The 22,753-nt window shown below is 40.0% G+C and overlaps 1 protein-coding gene across 2 annotated transcripts; it reads right to left on the bottom strand.

Moving 5' to 3' along the window:
• Positions 1 to 1,984: 1,984 nt before the first annotated feature.
• Positions 1,985 to 21,809, bottom strand: znfx1 (zinc finger, NFX1-type containing 1). Of its 2 annotated transcripts, none has more exons than XM_058055110.1 (19): positions 21,736 to 21,809; positions 17,841 to 17,927; positions 17,122 to 17,762; positions 15,371 to 15,599; positions 14,952 to 15,292; positions 14,675 to 14,854; positions 13,362 to 13,468; positions 12,874 to 13,112; positions 11,670 to 11,801; positions 11,450 to 11,598; positions 11,240 to 11,383; positions 11,067 to 11,172; positions 9,886 to 10,121; positions 9,453 to 9,592; positions 8,612 to 8,744; positions 8,037 to 8,204; positions 6,571 to 6,681; positions 5,502 to 5,597; positions 1,985 to 4,778 (listed from the first exon to the last, which is right to left on the bottom strand). In XM_058055110.1, exons 2-19 carry the CDS (start codon positions 17,866 to 17,868, stop codon positions 2,328 to 2,330), a joined length of 5,631 nt encoding a protein of 1,876 aa, XP_057911093.1. In that variant the 5' UTR covers positions 17,869 to 17,927; positions 21,736 to 21,809; the 3' UTR covers positions 1,985 to 2,327. The 2 variants fall into 2 exon arrangements, with proteins under 2 accessions (XP_057911093.1, XP_057911094.1); XM_058055111.1 differs by lacking the exon at positions 21,736 to 21,809 and adding an exon at positions 18,083 to 20,841.
• Between the last annotated feature and the right edge of the window lie 944 nt (positions 21,810 to 22,753).

The raw sequence follows: 22,753 nt of genomic DNA, 5'->3' as shown, positions 1-22,753 counted from the left end.
CGTCACAGGGTTAGGGAACTCTCTGATAATCTTTAACATGATAAAAACTGTTTTTTTTCCACTGCCATTTTAAATTAAAACATTACAGAAATCGCTATGTTAAAAATAATAACTCAAAGTTATGAGTTAATCCATCTGTTTTCTACTAGCAATATTTTACAGGTCAGACATCAAAACACGAATATTACTGGATAATATGGTAGCCTACCTGGGTCAATTGAGAAGTAAGTAGAAGAAGTAAACTTCCTATTTTTAATTAAATATGTAGTGCAGAGCCAACCCTTTTTAATGATGAATATGGTGAAAAGAAAGGAAGGCAATAAAGTACAAAACCATGCAGCACCAGAAGTTGCATTCATGCTAAGAAGAATTTGATGCATTATTGGTTCATGTCAGCATAACAACGTTATTATAAGTTATTATAATAATAAATTCAGAGACAGTATTATATTCTCAAATTGTTGGCTTTACTTAAAAATGTATTTGTATAGTATGGTTCTCATGGATATACATTTTAAAATATGTGACATTCAGGGCTCCCTTAGCCAAAAAGGTCCCTGATCCCTGGTCACATACAGTAGACATGTATTTGTCCAATCTATGGCAATACTATAATAGCTAGGTGCGCTAAAGTGATAACATGGCACTATTCGCTGAAGAATAACTAAATGATGAAACTTATAGCAGCGTACTGAAGCCATCTTTTTTTTTAATTCTTTACAAAGCTGTCCTCCCTGAAGTAATGGCTGTATTTTATACTCTATTCAATTTGACCTATATTGCTGTTTATATGTATAATTTATTATTTTTTTTGTCTCTCTGCTCTTCAGGTCTGTTGACACTAAATCAGTGTGCATGTGTGTGTTGCTGCAAGTCCAGCAATAATATACTTTATGGCCATCCGGCATGATCGATGAGACCATCCACCTTGCAGGATATTGCCATTATTCCAGGGTGGCTCCAATGGCGCCACCTCTGCTTAAAGCTTATAAATAGCAAGAGTGTGACATGCACCCCCCTTTTAACATTTGCTCAATTTGAACACTTGTCCTAACAGCACATTCTGTTGCCCTCACTCTTCCTGCAAATACCACATTTTGCATTCAAGCAGTTTTTTTATGACAGGAGCACATCCATCACGTGCTGAAATGCAACTCGGTGAGGGGCATCGTTATTTCAGGATTGTTTATTTTGTCATGCTATAACACACATACTATTAGTAACATACATTAATAGGTCATGCTTGTAAATATTTATCATTTATAATAACATTTATTCATACATTTTCCATGCTTTCAGTTCTTTTAACACTTTTGCACTGTAAGTCTAAAATACACTGAGCTATACTCACTGTAAAACACAAAACAGTGTGACATTGGAATCCATTTAAACTGCAATTTTTGAGCTCACTACTGTGAAAACATGCATTACATTTTATTAGTATATATTTGTCACATCCTCAGGTTATAATAATACAAAACAAAACGAAAAAAAAAAAGTTTGCATGCAGTATATGGAAAATAAGTGCTGATTGGCTGCCGACCATTCTTGTCAGACGTCAGCTGGGATAGGCCCCAGCTTACCTATGACCCTAATGGGGACGGTATAGAAAATATTTTTGAAAAATGAACAAATATTTATTATCAATAATTAGCTAGCAAAACAGGTAATTGCAAGTACAATGTAATTTATAATATTTTTCTCTATATTTTTGTGCTTAGCGGTACGAGTGACTGGTAAGTGTGATGTTTAAATTATGTAATGAACATGTCTTCAGAAACAAATTTTCATATGGTGTTTTTGGAGTTATCACTGTGTATCTTTCTCTAGCACAGTAGTTCCCCAATTTTCTGTCAAATTCGGACAAATGTTTTCACGTCCTCCAATTTGAAATGTGATTGAGAAACTGATAATATCTATTTATTTATCTGTACTGTACAGGCAGAACCGGAACAGAAACTGAAACCAGGAAAGTACAACAAAATGGAGAGCTGAAGCATGCAAGTGTATTCAAGAGTCAAAATTACATGTTGAGTACAATAAATGTGTACATGTTGACGGGTTGCATGGTATCATCAGCCATAGGTTTGTCATTCAGGCTGGCATTTGTCATTTTATTTGGTAATGATAATGGTTTTATTTCACTTGAACATGCATCAGATTACAATTGAATGCATCACATAATCAGTTCACAGATCCAGATGTCCAAAAGGAGTAGGAGCAAAAAGTGACCTATTCACTTGATGTGTTGTTGCAATGTATGTTAGCTTGGCAAGCTTCTCATTTAGAATGAATAACGCACATTCAAAGACAATAAATTGTGCCTGCTACAGGTGAAGATTTTCAAAGTTAAGGAGGTTGTTGGCCTCAGACCATGCAGCGTGCTGTGCCCCATCCATCTCCGACGCCACCTGGTTGCCGGTGGCCAGCCTGTGGCTGCCCCCGCCGATGGTGGCACTGCAATCAGGGCATTTTCGAGCCTCCATAGCGCCCCCACACTCAGTGATCGCGTAGACATGCCCGTTGGGGCATTTGTACCAATGTCCCGACGGGAGCTTCATTGCCGAGACAATCATTTTTTTCTCCTCGTCACTGATCCCCAATCCTGTGACAGGCACCTTTTGCTTCATCTTCTCCAAGACAACTTTGAGTCTTAGCTCATCCTGCTCGGCGAACTGACCATGTTTTTCCAGCTCCTTCTCCATTATTTCTTTCTCGCTTTGGATGACGTCATGTTTCCCTATTTTCACCGCCTTGCTGCAAAGGACAATGAGTTCGGTCCACAGTGTGAGCCTCTGGAATTCCCTTTGCAAGTCAAACAATTGCTGCTCAGTGAATTTCTGCTGAAAGTTGTTGATCCAGAGCAGGAAGCCGCCGGTCTTCTTTTGAAACTCACCAACACCAGTGTGCGTGGCATTATTCAAGACTGCCATCAAGAGTTTATTAATCCTCTCCATGAAGTTCAGCTTGTTCTCTATCACCCATATATCGTTGGCCGTGAGGTGCTTGCTCTTCAGAATTCTTGTCATATGCATGTATTGTACTTCCTCGATTATGCCTTGGCAATGTAGCCTCTTCAATAGACATGTGAGCTCCATACTGCACTTCTGCATGTTGTCCCGATCTCCAATGATCTTTTTCTTCACCATCTCTATCGCTGCTAGACTTTTGTTGATGTGAGATCTATACCGTAAATTCTTACGGATCGGAGTCCGACACTTCGGACATTCCTTTAGCTTTATAGCCAGCTGCCCGTCATTGGCTTGGGATGCATCATCCATTGCCATGTATGTATCCATGGACACATGTTCGATGATGTGGCCGCAGTCTTCCAGTTGGATGAAGCGAGCTTCTGGATCATCTTCCATGCCAAAGAAAATCTCAGTGACTTCGTCTTTATCGCAGACACGGCATTTTTTTGGACATGTGTCCCCGCACAACCCGATGCACGGGTGGCCGCAAGTCAGGGTGAGGGCGCAGGGTTGGTCACATGGCGGGTAATCACATGGCTCATGGCACAGCTTGCTGCAGCTTTGGTGGACGCACTGCAAAGCGCAGGGCTCATTGCACGGAGCACAGAGCTGTCCACACTTTTTCATGCACTTGTTGTGAACGCAGCAGTTCTCACACGGCTTATCACAGGGTGGACAACTGCAGGTGCAGGGTTCGGCACACTTGTGGGAACAAATCAGAAGACGCTCACACTGATGTAAACACGGTGAGTGGAAACGGCCGTTGTAACACTGGCCACAGGTTCCTTGACAGGCATGGTCGCATTTGAGTTGCTGCCCGCATGGGTTCCGACACGGGGGATGATCATATTCACTGGTTTTGTAGTAACAAGCTCCTTGCTGGCTGTGACCACACTTCAGTTGTAGCTCAACGTCAACCTTGCACATGTCGGTGCAGGGCAGGCCACACCATGAATCACATGTATGCCCACACAGGAGCGTTTTCTGGCAAGAGGTCTTGCAGACAAAGTCCCCGGGGTCCTGGTAACAGGGAACCATCTGCTTGTGCTGGCACTTAGGTATGATCTTTTCAATCCTGATTTCACATTTTTTTGGACAAGTTGCATGGCAGTCAAGTGGGCACTTGTGTCCCAAATGACACAAGGTTCTCTCACAGTTCTTGACGCACTTGTATTTCTGGTGCTCTTTGTCATAAGGGTGGCAGACACTTGCGCACGTGTGACCGCAGTCCAAACGGAACTCACAAGGTTTGGTGCAGCCTCCCTCAGGGGCTTGGCTAAAATCCTCAGCACAAGCCGCTACGACCTTGGTTTCTGGGTGATTCTGACAGCAGAGAGTCAGCGCCTTCCCAACCTGATCTTTCTCCTTCAAGGTTTGTAAGATGTTGCTCCACAGCTTCACCTTGCCCAGCATTTCAGCATTGCCGATGCAGTAGAGACCTTTCTTGGCCCGGGACAAAGCTACGCAAACGCGATTGGAAATGTTCAAGAAACCAACTCTCCCCTGTATGTTGCTACGCACCAAAGACAACAGAACAATGTCATTTTCTTCTCCTTGGTACTTGTCCACCACATGGACTCTGACACCTGTGAACTCTTTGGCAGGCATAAGGCTGTGCAGACAGTAGAGCTGGGCTGTGTAGGTTGTTAGAATGGTAATTTGCTCTGGTTTGTACTCTTGAAGGAGAAGATAACGACAAAGAGCAACTACAAACTTGGCCTCGTGGAGGTTCTGGTGGCTTTTACCCTCCTTGGACTCTTTTTCCAGGTTGTTGTGCTCCACAAAGAACATATTGGTATTGAGGCCCTGAAACAGAGAATTTAAATTAAATTTAATGTTATTATCATCTACTAGCATCAAATCAAATCAAACTGCTCAAATTATTTTTAAATACAGTAATACATAAGAAACCATTGCGTTCTTTCCTGCCAGCTTATACTGTCTGTCACAGGTAATCCTTTGTATCAATTAAACTGATATTCGCTATTATCACATACTACAGTATTAATTGGCCCTGTACCCTAGAAACCGCCCATGAATGATACGGGAAAAGGCCGAAATGATACTGTGTCAAAGCCCAGGACAGTGATACTGATAAAATACAGAGTTTAACCATGTCCAGTATCAGCCCCCGTAGCTGTCCACTCAGAGCACGCTGCTCTGGTATTGTGCCCGTGAAACAACCAATCAGAGAACAGCGCACGAGTGCTTAGTGCCTAGTGCTTCTCCAGTCACCAAAAAACCCAAACTTGATTAATGGAACTTTAATTGTCAGACATTGATAAGATAAGACTGTTTATTAGATTATAGACTATTATTGTTGAAATATTTTTGCAATTGTTGTGTTTACACTGTTTAGATATAATAAAAGAAATAAACTGAACATTTTCTGGAAACAAAATGGTCTTTTGATTAAATAGTACGTGATAATAAGCTCATGATTAAATAGTATGTGATAATAAGATCATCACATGGTTTGTCTGGTATCAGGCCCAGTATCATGCCCCCGCGTAACCTATTAGTACCAACCTTGATATTGTCATAGTTCAAGACAGACGGATGGTTTTCCAGCTGCGCATAAATGTGTGGAGTCAGCAGGCGGGCAATCTCTGGTCTCATGCGATGCTGAAAGGCCAAGAAAAGGCACCACTCAACGATGCATAGTGTAGACATGGAGTACATATCTCGCAAGAGGCGGGGTACACAGTGGAATGGTCACCAGCCAATAGCAGGGTACATATTCATTCATTCATTCATTCATTTTCTACCGCTTTTTCCTCACGAGGGTCGCGGGGGTGCTGGAGCCTATCCCAGCTGTCTTCGGGCGAGAGGCGGGGTACACCCTGGACTGGTCGCCAGCCAATCACAGGGCACATATAGACAAACAACCATTCACACTCACAGGGTACATATAGACCAAAAAAAATGTCACACTCACATGCATACCCATGGACAATGTAGAGTCTCCAATTAACCTAATATGCATATTTTTGGAATGCGGGAGGAAGCCGGAATGCACGAGGACAACATGCAAACTCCAAACGGAGATACAACCTCACAAAAGTGAGCAATCATACTATCATGGCTTGTCAAGAGACAATACCATGGAAATTCTATTTGGACAACCTCCCGAGACACAGGAATATTTTTGAATTGAATTGCATTAAATAAATGTCCTGAGTTAAAAGTGTGAGGTAACCCACAAAGGTCCCACTTTGTTTGACTGTCCTAGAACGCACCATCTATCATGTCTCATGCTGCACTCATACTATACTGTATTTTTCCACTTTTTCTTTCAATAATAATCTGTGAGAGTGCATAAAGGTAAGATTGATGACCTTAATGTGTGCTAATGTGCACATTTGTTCAGTACAAAATCTCTCTAAAACAAAGTCCAGGCTTGTACTGGTGGATCATGCGTCTGTATTCATTTTGTGCTTTAAATTTGATGTTTTTGCTGTCATAATTTTACACAAACTACACCCAATGAATTTTTATAAATTATAATTATAATGTACATGTGTTTTAGTGATGTGTTGATGTGCTAATGCGAGCGCTGAGTTGCACTTTTACTATGGAAAGTGCAACTATTGCCAACCTGTTGGTTGAGTTGGACAAAAGGAAGTCCCATTCCCACCAGCCTCTCAAACATGGACACCCCCATTTTGTAGTTCTTCTCCAGGTCATATTCTGTGGAACTGGGGCGCAGCTGTGGAAAGAATAATCACACATTTGTTACTATGCTAGTTTCTTATACCTACGACTTGTTTGCCTTCAACAGCAATGAATCCTGGATTATTTTTAGACTAAGAAAAAATGTGTGGCATATCTTTTTAGAGATCCAATCAACTCACTCAGAGTGATTCAGTACAATTATATATACTTTTTATGTTTGAAAATATTATGGTTGGTTTGCTTGTTATCAAAAAACAAATACAACTATGGATATACCACTATTACTACTAATAATAACGCTAGTTATACAACTAATTGATACTATTTTTTGTAATAACCATTTCACTTGAAAAACTAGTGCTGCAGAAAATAATCTATAAAAATAGCAATTAAAATGTATATTTTAAGGAAAACAGAATAAAAGTATGCATAAAAATGCATAATTTTATGGGAATGGCTATACTTTTTACACAGTATTTTTCATTGTAATTTTATTTTCTTTTTAAATTAATTACATTTAAATTATAAATAAATTTAGATTAAATAAATTTTTATTCTCTTTTTATCTCCTTTTTTTCTTTTTTTTCATTATACTTTTTTACTATTACACCACAAGGGACAATAAAATATGACATTAATGTCAAGCTGGTTCCGTCCATGTTTTTCCTGCGTGCACGCAGAATTTGAATCCTAATTTTTTTCTTCCTACATGCTTTGCGTGCTTTCTACGCATTTGAAAATCCGTGCGGGATTAAACTCCCCCTTAAATTTCTTTATAGAAAGGCATTCAATGAAAGTAAATACATTTGTTTGTATTCACTTACAGGGCAGCCTTGCCACATCCAATATGGCAGCAACATTAACGTATGACTCTGACTTTTCCTATCTTAAAGGAAAACCGCACTTTTTGGGGAATTTTGCCCATCATCCACAATCCTTATGTGAGATATGACCATTCATCTCTCTTTTCTGGGCATTCTCAATATTGACCAACTGCTAGCACGAAGGAGCTAATAATGTAATATGATTCATCTAGTCCACCTATTAAAACAAAAACATTTTATCGTTTTATATACATGTTGTGGCCATGTAGTAACTGGCACATTCAGGATGACGTATAATACAGTATTTACAGTATTGTAGCGTCATTTGAAGCGTCAATTGCTGGAACTTTCCAATTCCAAAAAAGTGCAGTTTACCTTCAGCTGTAAGAAAGCAGTTTTTTTGGAGCATGCATGGACAGATTCCAAGAGGCAAACAATTTTATGCGCACTTCTTATGTGATGAGCTGCTATTGGATTGTTTCACTGTCATGTCATTAATATTCCACTCACTCAAACACTTAATGAGATGGTGACTATCTCATTTGTTGGCTGTGTGACCTCTTACCTGCTGGTGGTCTCCAATGAGAATGAGGTGCTGGCATGCTTGACTGAGTGTGGTGATGATGTGAGCTTCCAGAACCTCTGCAGCCTCTTCGACAATCACCACACGTGGGCGCACTTTCTGAAGAACATGGCGGAACTTGGAAGCCCCTGTTGTGGTCATGCCGATAACCTGGCGGAGAGGTTATGGGTGTTTGTTGATAAATACTTCGCCAATTCATCAAACATTATAATGCACAACACAGCAATGTTAAGGAGCAAACTGCGCAAACCGACAATTTAAAGCACATGTAAAGGTAGATAAAGCTACTTGATACTGACCATTCATTATAATTCATATACAGCTACTGCCATCTTGAGGAGTTAATAAAGAAATGCATACAGCATAGTTAGTATATGCCAATTCTTTTCAATGGGAAACAAATGATTGTGCTTCTCAAATTGACAACAATGGTCATTAGGCCTCGCCGCAGGGAAAGGCCCACCCACCTCTGACGAATACATATCCCCTGTTTGTTACTGAGCTTATAATTCCCACTCTTATTAATGGAAATACTTGGAAGAACCGGCCACATGTACCTTGGCCATCTGGAGTATGAAAAGGGTCTCGTCACGTTTGATTTCTGTGTATCTCTCTGCCGCCTGCTGGTATTGCACCTCATACTCTGCACTTGCGGTACGGATACCAGCTCTGTAGCGTGCCAGCCACAACCTGCAGACACATAAACAAACTGTTTTAAGCTCTGAAAGTGAGCGTTTTGAGCCAACCCAAATTACTTTCAGGGCTCACTTCCAAATGTGCAAACCTCATTATCTGAAACTTTGGCATCATTGTTAAGACATTTATGGGTCAGGCTAGTGGAAAAATCATAATAGGATGGACGTGAAAAAAATAAATGATATTACATAGGGCGCGATTAATGTGCAAACATCCACTTTGACCCTCAGTCCACACCAAAACGCAGCGGAGTTGCAGTTAAAGATGAGCCGCAGGCGGGAACAAACATTGAGCGGAAATGGACAAATAAAAGGGGTTTGAATGGTAAGTTTAGCGTCAAAGCCCCACGAGTGTGAGTTCATGTTGAACAAGAAAATAAAGTTTGCTCGCTGCATTCCACAATCAACTGATAATAAATGTTTAAATAAGACTGGGATAAAAGGCATTTGTCTCAGCTCGATACAGTTTTTCGAACTATTTTGTTGACTAAATTGGACATATTGGAAATAGTCTTTCTCTCATGGTCTCACAGAATGTGTTGGAGAAGTGATGGGGTAAAAGCTTCACCCATAACAAAAGTGACACCTACATATGTCGATCTAATGAGATGCCATTGAAAAATCATCAATAATTAGTGATCTCGTTAGATTGCATGTGGTCCGATCAAAATGGCCAGAGGGTGTACAGTACATGCAGACTGACCGATAGAGTCTCCATCGGTCTGGCATAGAGAGGGCCCAAATATCCTGAACGTTCTCTTCCTCCTCTGCGCTCATGGCTGTTGTCATAGCCAGCTCTGTCTTGATTTTGTTCTTCATCTTCCGAATCTGTTTCCGTTGAAACTGTGGAGATAAGGACCCAGGACACACACCAACTTTTTAATCTCAGACTCTCAATTCGGTTACTAAGACAGTGGAATGTTCAGAGACAAACACCACAAAAGTGCTATCATATCATCAGGGATCATCCAAGATTGAGGAGTTTTAATTTTAGCTCATTTTTACACATGCATGAGCATTAAGAATGTTAAAATGTTACTTAAAGTATTTTAAATGGCAATAATTTAGGATTACAACAACAGATTGTGCATGACTTTGGAGGTTCCACTATTGTGCAACATAAATCAATACTTTACCATCCATTCTTCCTCAGATTGCTCAGGGTTTTTATTGTCCATATCCAGGTTCATCGCCAGCATCGATTCCTGTAATATTCTGATGGCGTTGGCCTCCATTGTGTCATCTTTTGTGGGTTTGGTGTCAGTGTTGTCGTCGATGAAGCGGTCAGCCTGAATCATTTCGGCCTCTTCTGCGATTTGGATGAGGTCCACCTGCTGAGGTTCCATTACTTCCACTGTTGCCGCACCTAAGACTGGATTCACAAAGTTTTATAATGATGTTGTAACAGTACCAGCTTCAAAAGTGAGCAAAATCTCCCCCACTTCTTTGGTCCACTTTTGAGAAAGAGGCGCTCTAATGGTTGCTTTTGATGGAAAAACCAACTTACTTATTGACATGGGACAGCTTCTGAGCTTCTGAGCTACAAGGGCCATGAATATGCTTTTTGACTTTCCACACATCCTAAAATATCGCCTAGAGCTAGAGCTCTTCAGCAAACCGTAGAAGCCCTCACTACACATATGGTCTGATTTTGGAGGTAATATATTGAAATGTTTGTGCTATGAATAGAAATAGATTTTAAATAGAAATTGTTCCAAAGACTGACTGTATTGCAACAAACCGGAATATTAGCAATAACCCGGTTGCACACGGCCATGTAAACGCCAATAACCCTTTTGAAGCACCCGAATATGCTCATATTCCGGTCTTTAAAAACCTGAATATTACCCCTGGGTTACTTCTTTTCTAACCGGAATATCGGGTCATGTACACGCCTATCAGGATATCCCCATCAAAAGGAATATTCATTTTTGTTAAACAGCTAAAGTAGATCCAATTTTTTTAAATGGAGACAAGCATCAACAGGTTACAGTACCTTACCACTTCTTTATGTGTTAAAAAAAACACACCTGGAATACAGAAAGTGAATAAATGTAATAAATGTATTGCAATAGTAACAGAAGGTGGGTTAAGATTGATTTAGCTTTGCTTCTTCCTATTCCTTTTGGACATGTGGAACTTGAATTAAATTGTGTGATGCATTCCATTGTTCAAATAAAATTAAACCACTAACATTACCATTCTGTGCATGTTCTATTCAAAAGGAATGTGGGTGTTTGACAGGAAGTATTGTACTATTGTACATCAACTGCCAATGAATGAATGAATGAATGTTGTGAGGCATTTAAGAACTCACATTCATCTCCAACTGTGTCCTGTATCCCCCCCTGCAGGATGCCGGTGGCACACCAACCCAACCACTCCATTATCAAACTGGACTTGGGATTCCATATGCCAAGGTCCTGCACAGACACAAATACATATCAATATTTCATCTCATCACGTTATAAATTTCAACAATATACTCACAATGGGTTTGTGCAGACTGGCCCAGTGCTTTTGGGAAATGACATTCTCAAGGATGGATTCACGCAGGATACCGTTCAGACAACACTCTAGTCTGCCGTTGTGGTCTTTGATCACGATCTCTAGCTCACGCAGCTCTGAGTAAATCTGTTGCCATGAATGAAGTGATGAGATGGTGATTCAAGAGGAATTTACTTGACAATCCATGCTTACATCTTGAAATGCTTTCCGCAAGTATGCCGGCTGACGCTGTCTGAGCATGGGCAAATTAGCCAGCTCTCTCAGATTGAATTTCTTCAGGGACTCGCTGTTGCTGCGACCCCCGACTCGTACGATGCCCTTTGGAAGAAACTTCAGGATGCCTTTAGTGCAGAGGTAAACAAAGATCTAATAAACATACACAATACTGTTGTATTATAAGAGGATCGCTTACCCTCGAGGAACTGGTCCAACGCGTGGTTAGTGTAACACACCACCAGCATCTGGGACTGGTTCCCTTGTTCTCTCCAAAGTATTTGATTGTCCAAAAGAGCGTGGGCTATCTTTAAACCAACATGAGTTTTTCCTTGAAAAACAAAAAAGAAGAAAGAAAAGATAACCATTACTCCCAAAGACATTTTTTTAGTGGGTATTCTGTTTTGTTTTGTTTTATTTTGAACATGCATACATGTCACATTGGGCTACATGATACATTACAATTCCACATGTCGAAAAGGAGGAGGAAGAAGCAAAGCTTATCGAATCCTAGCCGCTTCGGACATCAACTGCCAATACAATTTGTTCCTTAAATGTTCCAAAAAAGGCAAAGCACCACAAAAACTGGCATATTTATTCCTTTAATCCTATTTTGAAGCCTGATTTGTATTGCAGTGAATCCCCCACCAACTCCAAATTGTCCATAGGTATGAATGTGAGTGTGAATGGTTGTTTGTCTATATGTGCCCTGTGATTGGCTGGCGCCCAGTCCAGGGTGTACCGCGCCTCTCACCCGAAGTCAAGTGGGATAGGCTCCAGCATACCCCCGCTAGCCCAGTGAGGATAAGCGGCATAGAAAATGGATGGATGAATCTCCCACATATACAGTACATGTAAGTATGATATTCTTATACGTACATTAAAATACATACTATACTAGTTATTGTAACCCACAAGCCATGCTGGGAAGTTGTCAAGCTTTTGGGTTATAAAAGCTAGTATTGTTTTGCATGTCTATTTAGGCTAAATTAAGCTACAGTGACATCGCTGTGCTGTCTCTGCTGACGGCGTCTTGATTCAGTTATAGCTCTCGCTTGACGTGCAATTATCAAAAAAACGCTAGCGGTTGCATTTACTTGGCAATATCCCCATAAAAATATTATTAATTATATTGTAAAAAATTGTGTTGATGTTCATAATTCTGGTATCTGTGAACTCACATTGCTGTGAATACTTGTCATGTGACTATCAGGATGTTACAGCAGTGGTGTTCTTCATTGTTGCTCCAATGCGCCTCAATTTGCTCACTTTCTTTTGTTATTACAAACTTGGTGGCGCAGTTTTTGGGAAGCTGAGGGTTTTTATCATTAGATTGAAATGTGTGAATTTTAAGGAACTTAATTTTGATGTGTACAGTCCATGGCTTGTCAGTTTGTTGTTACCAGTGCCGGGGGGTCCTTGTATGATGGCCAGCTCCTTGGTAAGGGCCAATTGGAAGGCTTGCATCTGAGACTCATCCAAGTCGAGCACCTCCTTCTTCGGCCAGGCGTCTTCCTGCAGACTGTGAAAGGGTCGCAGAGACTTCTTGTGCTTGCAGTTGGTGATGGAAGACAGGTCATAAAGGTCGTTTCTTTGCAAATACGCTGGCTGTTGCACATCTGTGTCACAGTCCACGATATACCTGAAAGTGTCAGTATGACATCATTGAGCACCCCAAGTCAGTGGTCGCTGGTGATGTCTTACACTGATCATCATAAATCATAAACATTTAAAAGCTATATGGTTGTTAAGCATAGAATTCAAACTTGTCTTCAGTCATTTAAGCAAGATAAAATGTTGTGTTATTGTCCATTTGTGGCCAATCCAACTGATACATATTGTAGTGAATAACAGGAAACAAATCAGAACACACAAAAGCAATGTTGCATACCTCTGAAAGGGCATGTCCGCTTCATCTTGTTGTTGCAGGCCCTCAAGAACATACCGGTAGGCTTCAAAGAAGGCGGGGGTCTCAACCATCACAAACACCTGCTCTGTCTGAGACATCACATATCACATCACTTTTTGGTCTGTTTCACTAGACATTCTTTGCCACATACTTTTTTAAGCGCTGTAAATATTACAATTATAGCTGGGGCGTATAACAACTCGAGTTGTTTTTTTTTTTTACTTTAACAATTAGTACGCATGAGAAAGTGGAAAGGAAAACATATCTTTTTTTGATTACACATTGGTGATTGGTCACATATCAGTAGCGGAACCGATATTGTAATACTGGTACGTGTGATGTTTAGGCATGGTCGTGACCACAGGATGCAGACACAGGAGTGACTTATGTGATGTCTGTGAATGCAACCCCAATTGCTCATAATAACACAGTTTAAAGTGTGATTCAAGTGCTCTACTACTAGTGTTAGACAAATACATTTTATACTCTCTGATTATAGTGGATTTTAGCTTGATTGACATAGTCAGTGTATGTACACATTCATTTATAGCTGTTAATAAATACAAATATGTCCTGTATCATCATTTATCTTTCCATTATACAGCATAAATGGGCATATTTCAGGCATAATTGTCAATTGTGATTAATCATGATTAATTAGTTACAACTGTGATTAATCTGTTTAGTTTTTAATATTTTAATTTAATTTAATAATTAAATAAAATATTTTTTTTAATAATTTGACATCGGCCGGCGCGGCGGTCGAGTGGTTAGCGCGCAGACCTCACAGCTAGGAGACCAGGGTTCAATTCCCACCCTCGGCCATCTCTGTGTGGAGTTTGCATGTTCTCCCCGTGCATGTGTGGGTTTTCTCCGGGTACTCCGGTTTCCTCCCACATTCCAAAAACATGCTAAGTTAATTGGCCACTCCAAATTGTCCATAGGTATGAATGTGAGTGTGAATGGTTGTTTGTCTATATGTGCCCTGTGATTGGCTGGCGACCAGTCCAGGGTGTACCCTGCCTCTCGCCCAAAGACAGCTGGGATAGGCTCCAGCACCCCCCACGACCCTCGTGAGGAAAAAGCGGTAGAAAAAGAATGAGTGAATGAATTGTCAATTGTGATTAATCATGATTAATTAGTTACTGTGATGAATCTATTTAGTTTTTTTAATAATTTAATTTAATTAATTAATTTTATTAATTTAATTTACTGTAATAATTAAATAAAATATTTTTTTAATAATTTGACATCCCCAGGTAGTGTATATTGATATCACCAATATGTTCTCCTACCTCCACTCTTGCCATGTTCAATCTGCTCTCCTCAGTGAAAGTAATCTGGATCTTTCCTTTCTTAAGATTTTTGGTGTCCCGATCTGCTACTGTGGCATACAGGAAGGTCTCGAAATTATCACAGGACAGGCAGACCAGAGACCCGTACAGCAATCTCTTTGAGTTCTCCCAGCGCACAAACTGACGAGAGAAGAGTGATGATTAAATACGCTTTGACATTGAAAACAATTGTGCATACGTTTCAGTGATCTCATTGGATGGCATGGGTGGGGCTAACCTTAAATGGCTGGATATCAAACTGGGCGGTGTAGGCAAGACTGGTTCGCATGCACTTCGGCAACCCCAGTTTGACATCAAAATACACAAGGATGTTGTCAAACTGCTTTTTCTTTAGCGCTGCATTGTCCAATTCCATCTGAAACTGCTGGATCCCTTCACGGAGGCCCCGCACCAAGTCCTCTCTCATGAGCCTGAAGTGTGTGTCCAGGTAGATAAGAGTGTTGGTGTACCGCTGCGAGGTGATGTTGGGTCTGAGATAGGGCCTGTAGTCCGGCTGGAACTCCTCAGGAGTTGGGTAGATAGACATGGTCCTGAAAACTGGCTGCTCGTCCTCTTCATCTAGGATCGTAGCAGAGGGAAATTTCAGCCGCAAGATCCGACAAAAGGCTCAGAAAATAAAAGATAAATATCCGTTACCTGGAAAATCAAAAGGTAAGAGACCATACGTGTCCCTGCTCGGGTGGAGAGTTCCTTCCCAAGACCTTTCCTGGATGTGCTTCACCAGGAAGTCAAGCCTTTCCACGCCCTGTAGCACCTGAGGCGAGGCTTCAATTCCCGCTGTCTTCAGCCTGTCTATGGAGGCTTGGAGCAGCGTCAGGAGCAAACTCACCGCTTCCACAGAGCTTCCTGGGAAGATGGTGACGACCTACAGATAACACAAGGGAGGCAGTGAGCAGGAAAATCTGGTAATTTGGCTGCAGAGTCTAAATGATATAGTGGCAGGAACTACTTTTTCTATGTAAAATCAATGCGCCCAGGAAAGAAGCTCTGGGAATTTTTACAATGATCAAAATACCATAGAAGTATTACATATCACCGTAAATGTACCTGTTACTACATTGTCATATAAATCATACAAAAAACATAAAACCTCATTTTTTAGAGGACTTTGGAGTCGAAAATAGGTGTGTCCCAGGATGTCCATTGTTAGCTACCTTAACTTTTTCTCTTTATAGTAATGCAGCAGCCTGTGTATATTTTTTCAATATCACAATATACATTTTTCAATTATAAATAGTATTTTTTACTTTAAATAGTAAAGATGTAAGTGTATTTAATTACTACAAAAGCATGAGGTTATGATTAGCAAATGATATAGGCCAGATACATTTAAAATGAGTAAAATGTATCTTTGTCGAACAAATGTACCTGCATAAGTGAATTTTTAGCGACAGTAATAAGTATTTGTATCGGTATTCATATCTGTAATACCAAGTATGGTTTTACTTGGCATTGCACTGTTGAAAACATTTGCCATCAACTATAACTACTGAAAACAACTTATATACACAACTTATATAAACAACTTATATACTAGTATACATTAAACCCTCACAATAATAACTCTACTACTCCTTGTGTTGCCTATGCTATTACTTTTCTGATAAATACACTACATGGTGACACTGCTATTAAACCCCAATGTTGGACTGACTTGAAATTTCTCACACATCTCAAAAAGTGCCACAAAAATACCCACCCTAACTTTACAATTTTATTTTGAAATTTGGTGCACACTTTTAGAGGACAGGGAAGGACATGTGTGTCAAATTTGAGTATTATTGGTTGAAGAACATGGCCGCCATCAAGCAAACTGTCTTTGAATGGGGATGGGCGGGGACTTGCCAACTAATTGTCTACAAGTCACTGAGCATTTGTCACATTATGAGAAAACTTCTCAGGATATCTGTATCACATGTATAGTACTATGTCTCTACTATGTCTTGATCCTTAAACTATATCACTATATTGACAGTTACTATGGTACACATAATGTCATTGTATGGTCATATCACCTCGTACTTTGGTACGAGGTACATTATTTAAAAAAACAATAATAAAAAAAACCTTCAACTGTATTATGGAAAGCAGGAAGTGAACAAATGTAACAGTTACTGATTGTAAAAGTACCAGATGGAGGGGTAGGATTTAATAAGCTTTGCTTCTTCCTACTCCTTTTGGACATGTGGAACTGTGAACTGATTATGTGATGCATTCAATTGTAATCTGATGCATGTTCAAATGAAATAAAACCATTACCATTACATTATTATTTATTATTATACGGGAGCCAGGCAATGACATTTCGTTGGCAATTTCACTGCTGTGTTATTGTGCAATGACAATAAAGACAGTCTATCTATCTATTACCATTAAACTGAATTTACCTGTGTGAGAATCAGCACAATGTTTTCCAGCTGCTGCGGGTACTGTTGTCTGCGGGCCGGTTTAAACTCTGACCTCATGCCGGCCAAGTAATGGGGCAGCGTGGTTCGAAAGAAGCCTGTATCTTTTAAGAGTTGGGCCAGGCGCTGCAGTGTGGCTTTGTTGTTTTTAGACTTGAAGGCTTTACTGAGCACCAAGCACAGGAGCTCCACCAGGTCCTGCTTCATGTCGGTCTCCTGCAGCATATTAGGCAGGGCAGGGTGCGAGGAGAGGGTGATGGCCACCGCCGATGGATCTTTTTCAGAAAGCTCCTGCAAGTATCTGAAGCCCAGTTGAGGACCCGATTGTGCTCCCTCTCTGCTTGAGACCCTATCCCTGCTCTTACTTTGCCTTTCACCCATGCCGTGTTTTCTCTCACCTGATGTATGTTCTCTCCAACCTCTCCCTCTCCTACCTCCCCAATTCCACCCGCATTCCCCTCGAACTGCTCCGTCTCTCCATGAATCCCCTGCTGCTCCACCACTTGCTCTTCCATCTGCCTCTTGTCTCTTCTCATTGCTTTTTGATTGTCTCCCATCCTCTGTTGCTCTACACCTCTGTTCACGCCAACCTTCTCTGCCTCTGTGAGTGTTGTCTCCCATAGCTGAACATGTGGAAGAACACACACAACATGTGAGAAAACCTTAAAAATCGACACTATAATATATTTGTTATGTCTTACTTGTGGTTTTTGGTCTTCTGTTCTCCATTTCCAAGGTCTTGCATGCGTTGTTTGTTCAGTTTTGGACCACTGAAAATTCCCAGATCACTAAAAATGAAATTAAAATACACTCCTGATCAAAATCTTCAGACCAGCTGAAAAACTGCAACAATTTACATTTTCCACTGTTGGATCTTACGGAAGCTCTAAGTAGAGCTTCAAAATGCAAAAAGAAGAAGAAATGGGTAAGCAATGGAACGCACACATAAACAAGAAGGCTGTGGTTCTCCGTCCCGGAAGAAGAGCAAGCGTCTTTATGTCATCAAGAATGGAGAGGGGACACCCAAGCCACCTCATCTGGCTCCCCTCATGGCTCCCGGATGACAGTGCTTCTCACCTTATCCCTAAGTCAGAGCCCAGCCACCCTGCGGAGAAAACTATTTCGGCTGCTTGTACCCTCGATCTTGTCCTTTCGGTCACAACCCAAAAGCTCATGACCATAAGGTAAGGGTATGAACGTAGATTGAGTGGTAAATTGAGAGCTTTGCCTTTTGGCTTAGCTCTTTTCTTCACCACAAAGGCCACGGTTCCATGAAGCCAGCAGGACCACACAAAAAAACTTAAACTGTATTATGGAAAGCAGGAAGTGAACAAATGTAACAGTTACTGATTGTAAAAGTACCAGATGGAGGGGTAGGATTTAATAAGCTTTGCTTCTTCCTACTCCTTTTGGACATGTGGAACTGGGAACTGATTATGTGATGCATTCAATTGTAATCTGATGCATGTTCAAATGAAATAAAACCATTCCCATTACCATTACATAATTTGCAAAAAGCACAGACCCAATTCAGCAGCCACCAAACCAAAACCCCTCAACACCCTCGCTGCGCCTAGATATTCTGTCCATAAAAGTAAAGAACAGAATGGGTGACAGGGCAGCCCTGGCGGACTCCAACCCTCACTGGAAACCGGTCTGACTTATTGCCGGGAATGCTCACCAAACTCTGACACCGGTCAGGGAACGATCAGCATGAATTAGCTGGTCCGATACCCCATACTCCCCACAGAATTCCATGAGAAACAATCTCTAAAAGTCCACAAAACATATGTAGACTGGTTGGGCAAACTTCCATGCACCCTCAAATGCATCACGACTGTGTTACCAACATGCTAACCACTCGGCCCAGGAGACTTTCTTGAATTTTATTTCACACTTTTTAAAAACTATTTACCGGAGCTAATAAGGTTAGGTTGATAACCTTGAATCAAAGAGCTTGAAAGTACTACTCAAGACTATAAACACAGTCGGAACATATTACAACAATAGTTGTAATATACCGACGGTCTCTCTGGCCTTCTCGCATTACAATCATTTCAGTGTCTCTTTGTTGTCCATCAAATTGTTCAATTATTTACTCAGTAAAACCACCTAGTATCAAATAATGCATGTCTTAAACATATCAGACAGGCGTCAAAGAAGTCAGTCTTGCATCACATCGACTCCTGCAACCTGCAAGAACAAAACGCAACACCACAGTGCAGACATGCACCGCAGTGAATTAGATTCACTTTTGATGTTGGATATTTGGCTCCATAGTTCTTCTAAGCTACCTTGGTTAGCTTAATTTTGTAGTGCAGCTGTATGTGCGTGTGTGTGACTGTGTATGTGTGTGAATCAGGCTGCATCAGTATACAGTATTTTTACCGCTGAAATATAAGAACTATTTAACAATACACACTGACGACGTCCAGGTTCTGAGTCGAAAAAGACGAGAGTTACGTTTACACTTGCAAGTTGCACAGGAAATCCTGTCTGTTTTTAATCTTGTGACACTGCTCTGCTCATATGTTTATAGAGCAATGTTTGATTTTACATTTGAATATACAGTATGACCTTCACTGAAGTCATAAAATATCCAAATCTTTGAAGGAACAACATCACTCAATTGTATTGGACTGGATTCATTAAATTTAAGTCAGTAAAATGCATTAAATATTGGAAGGCATCTCCTATATTTTGTTTACAACTTGTTTTACAAATGCAACATGGCACAGTTGAGTGAATGTGGTTCAGTTAAAGCCAATTACTATGCTAGCCCTGTTTGAGCCCTGTCCCAAAAAAGCATTTCACAAAGAGTGACTGTCCTGTTATCCTTGGACATTTCCTGTTTTCCTGTCCTGGCAGTCTTTTTGTGGTGTTTTTTTTTTAACTTTGGATTTTCAGTAACCCTGTGCAGAGGGAAAGCATAAAACAGGCTTTATACAAGTGAAATACTCCACTGTAGCTACAGTCCTGATACACAAACAGAATGCCGAAAAAAAAATGCTGCCTATGCCCCAGCGAGCCTGTCTAGGGAGGGGCGTTTGCTGCCTGTGGATGAGCGTGATGTCATCACGAGTACGGATAATGAAGACGTTTCATGTTCGTACTTGGTCACAAATGCCGTGACGGATTCTCGTTTATAAAGAGCATCTAGCCCATCTCTAATTTTCAATACAAATGTAATGAACATAAGTTTTCTTCCCTGTATCTTGGGATGTTCTACTGTAGGTGCTAAATTGCATTAACTGAATCCTGCACTGTTGCCTGCTCCAAAACCTATTTTGAGACTGTTTGGTGAACTTTCAAGCTCTACGAGGACAGGTCTGAACAAAAAAAGTAAGCGTAGGTCGCTGCAGCAAAAAAACAAGGGAAGAAAAGTATAAGTGATTTTCTCCTACTCCCCCTATCTGTGCTTTTGCAGTTGTACAAAGCGAAGGGTGGCGGTGTTCTTCGCACTTAAGAGGCTTTTTGAAAACTGCTTCCAGTAACCTCATGTTACAGGGTGCAGGGTGCCGTCAAATGGGAAGCCTTTGTGGATCGTCAGACCTCAGCATGTTATGTATTTGCCTTGATGGTATGTAATAGTAGTATGTAATATGTAATCTTTATATGTGATGTTGAAAATAATGATACCAATTACTAATATTATAGATATTGATTCATTTATTTTCTACTGCTTATCCTCACGAGGGTGGAGGGGGGTGCTGAAGCCTATCCCAGCTGTCTTCGGGCGAGAGGCGGGGTACACCCAGGACTGGTCGCCAGCCAATCACAGGGCACATATAGACAAACAACCATTCACACTCACATTCATACCTATGGACAATTTGGAGTCGCCAATTAACCTAGCATGTTTTTGGAATGTGGGAGGAAACCGGAGTCCCCGGAGAAAACCCACGCATGCACGGGAAGAACATGCAAACAGGTCTCATACAAGTCTCATACGGGTCTCCTAACTGTGAGAATATTATAGATATATTATAATTATTTTACATTAAAGTACATTAAATGGTATACGGCATAAATTAAAGTTATTACAAGTTTAAAATATGCATATAAAACAAGCACCTGGGATAGGCTCCAGCACCCCCGCGACCCTCGTGAGGATGTACATATATGCTATGAAGCCATTGTAGTAGGACTATACTACATAAACAAAGCGCCCTCTGCTGGCTGATCGAGAGAACTACATGTGGCCAGCAGTTTCCTTTCATCAGAAACGCTACAGCAACAACAGGGCGTAAGTACAATTTCGCATATAAAACCTTTTTTTTTTGCTTAAGTAACAAAAGCACTCCTCAATGAATAACACAAAAGCACAACTACTATCTTTTTGACAGTATTCTCTACTATGTGTATATATATTGACATTTTCAAGGCGATTTCCGCATCCACAACAGTGTAATGTGTGTTAGATGAATATTTAAGCGTCGACAAAGCGTGCATTAAAAAAAAACACTGGTATAAAAACGTATTTTTTAAATAACCAGAATACTGAAATTACATTTTTTATAACCAAATCACTGAAATGACAATGACAGAAGGCGTTATCCATCCAACAATACAATGGTTAATGATAAAATGACTTACATGGGGTGATATCCATCTTCATGAAGCTCTGCTGGTATCACTGAGTCAGGGTTGTCTCTCTGGTCTTTTATAGGAGAGCGTTGAGTTTCATTTTCCTCTTTACTTTCGTTTTCCTTTCTTCATTAGGGAGTTTAATTTTCTTGTTTATTTTTAAATGAAACTGACTGGGGGTGGATGGACCACATACATTTTTAAAATATTGTTAAAAAGTAAAAAAAAACTATATATTTTTTTACTTTTTTAACAATATTTTAAAAATATTGTTATTTATATAACAATATTATAATAATATTATATATATTTTTTTAACTTTTTAACAATATTTTAAAAATGTATGTGGTCCATCCACCCCCAGTCAGTTTCATTTAAAAGAAATATATATATATATATATATATATATATATATATATATATATATATATATATATATATATATATATATATATATATATATATATATATATATATATATATATATATATATATATATATATATATATATATAATATTTATTAAAATAAATGAAATTAACAAAATATTGTTTTAATGTACAGATTTATTTATGCATGTTGGCATAATAGAGATAAGCAATTTAGTTCAGAGTTTCCAGTTCTACATGTTACGGACGTGGGACTCCGTGGCTATATATGAACAGGAACAAAGAAACAATTTCCAACTCTTGAGAGTAGAAATTTCTGTTTCAGTAATATTTTTAATTATTATTTGTTGTCTGGGTTGTGGGCTTACAATGCTGTATTTTAATAAATATTATGTTTATAATTGGAAATTTGTCATAATTCCATGTAATACCGATAGCGGGAAAGACTGAAACTTGTGAAGGTTGCATTACTGGTAGTCCATCCATTTCCTATGCTGCTTGTCCTCACAAGGGTCACGGGGGGTATGCTGGAGCCTATCCCAACTAGTCACCAGCCAGTCGCAGGACACATATAGACAAACAACCATGATCACTCACATTCATAGTATGGGCAATTTAGAGTCTCCAGTTATAGAGTCT

This window comes from Doryrhamphus excisus, chromosome 18, assembly GCF_030265055.1.
Source record: "Doryrhamphus excisus isolate RoL2022-K1 chromosome 18, RoL_Dexc_1.0, whole genome shotgun sequence".
NCBI classification, from domain to species: domain Eukaryota; kingdom Metazoa; phylum Chordata; class Actinopteri; order Syngnathiformes; family Syngnathidae; genus Doryrhamphus; species Doryrhamphus excisus.
Note: the sequence above shows the minus strand (reverse complement) of the source record. Positions and strands in the feature narration are given on the sequence as shown.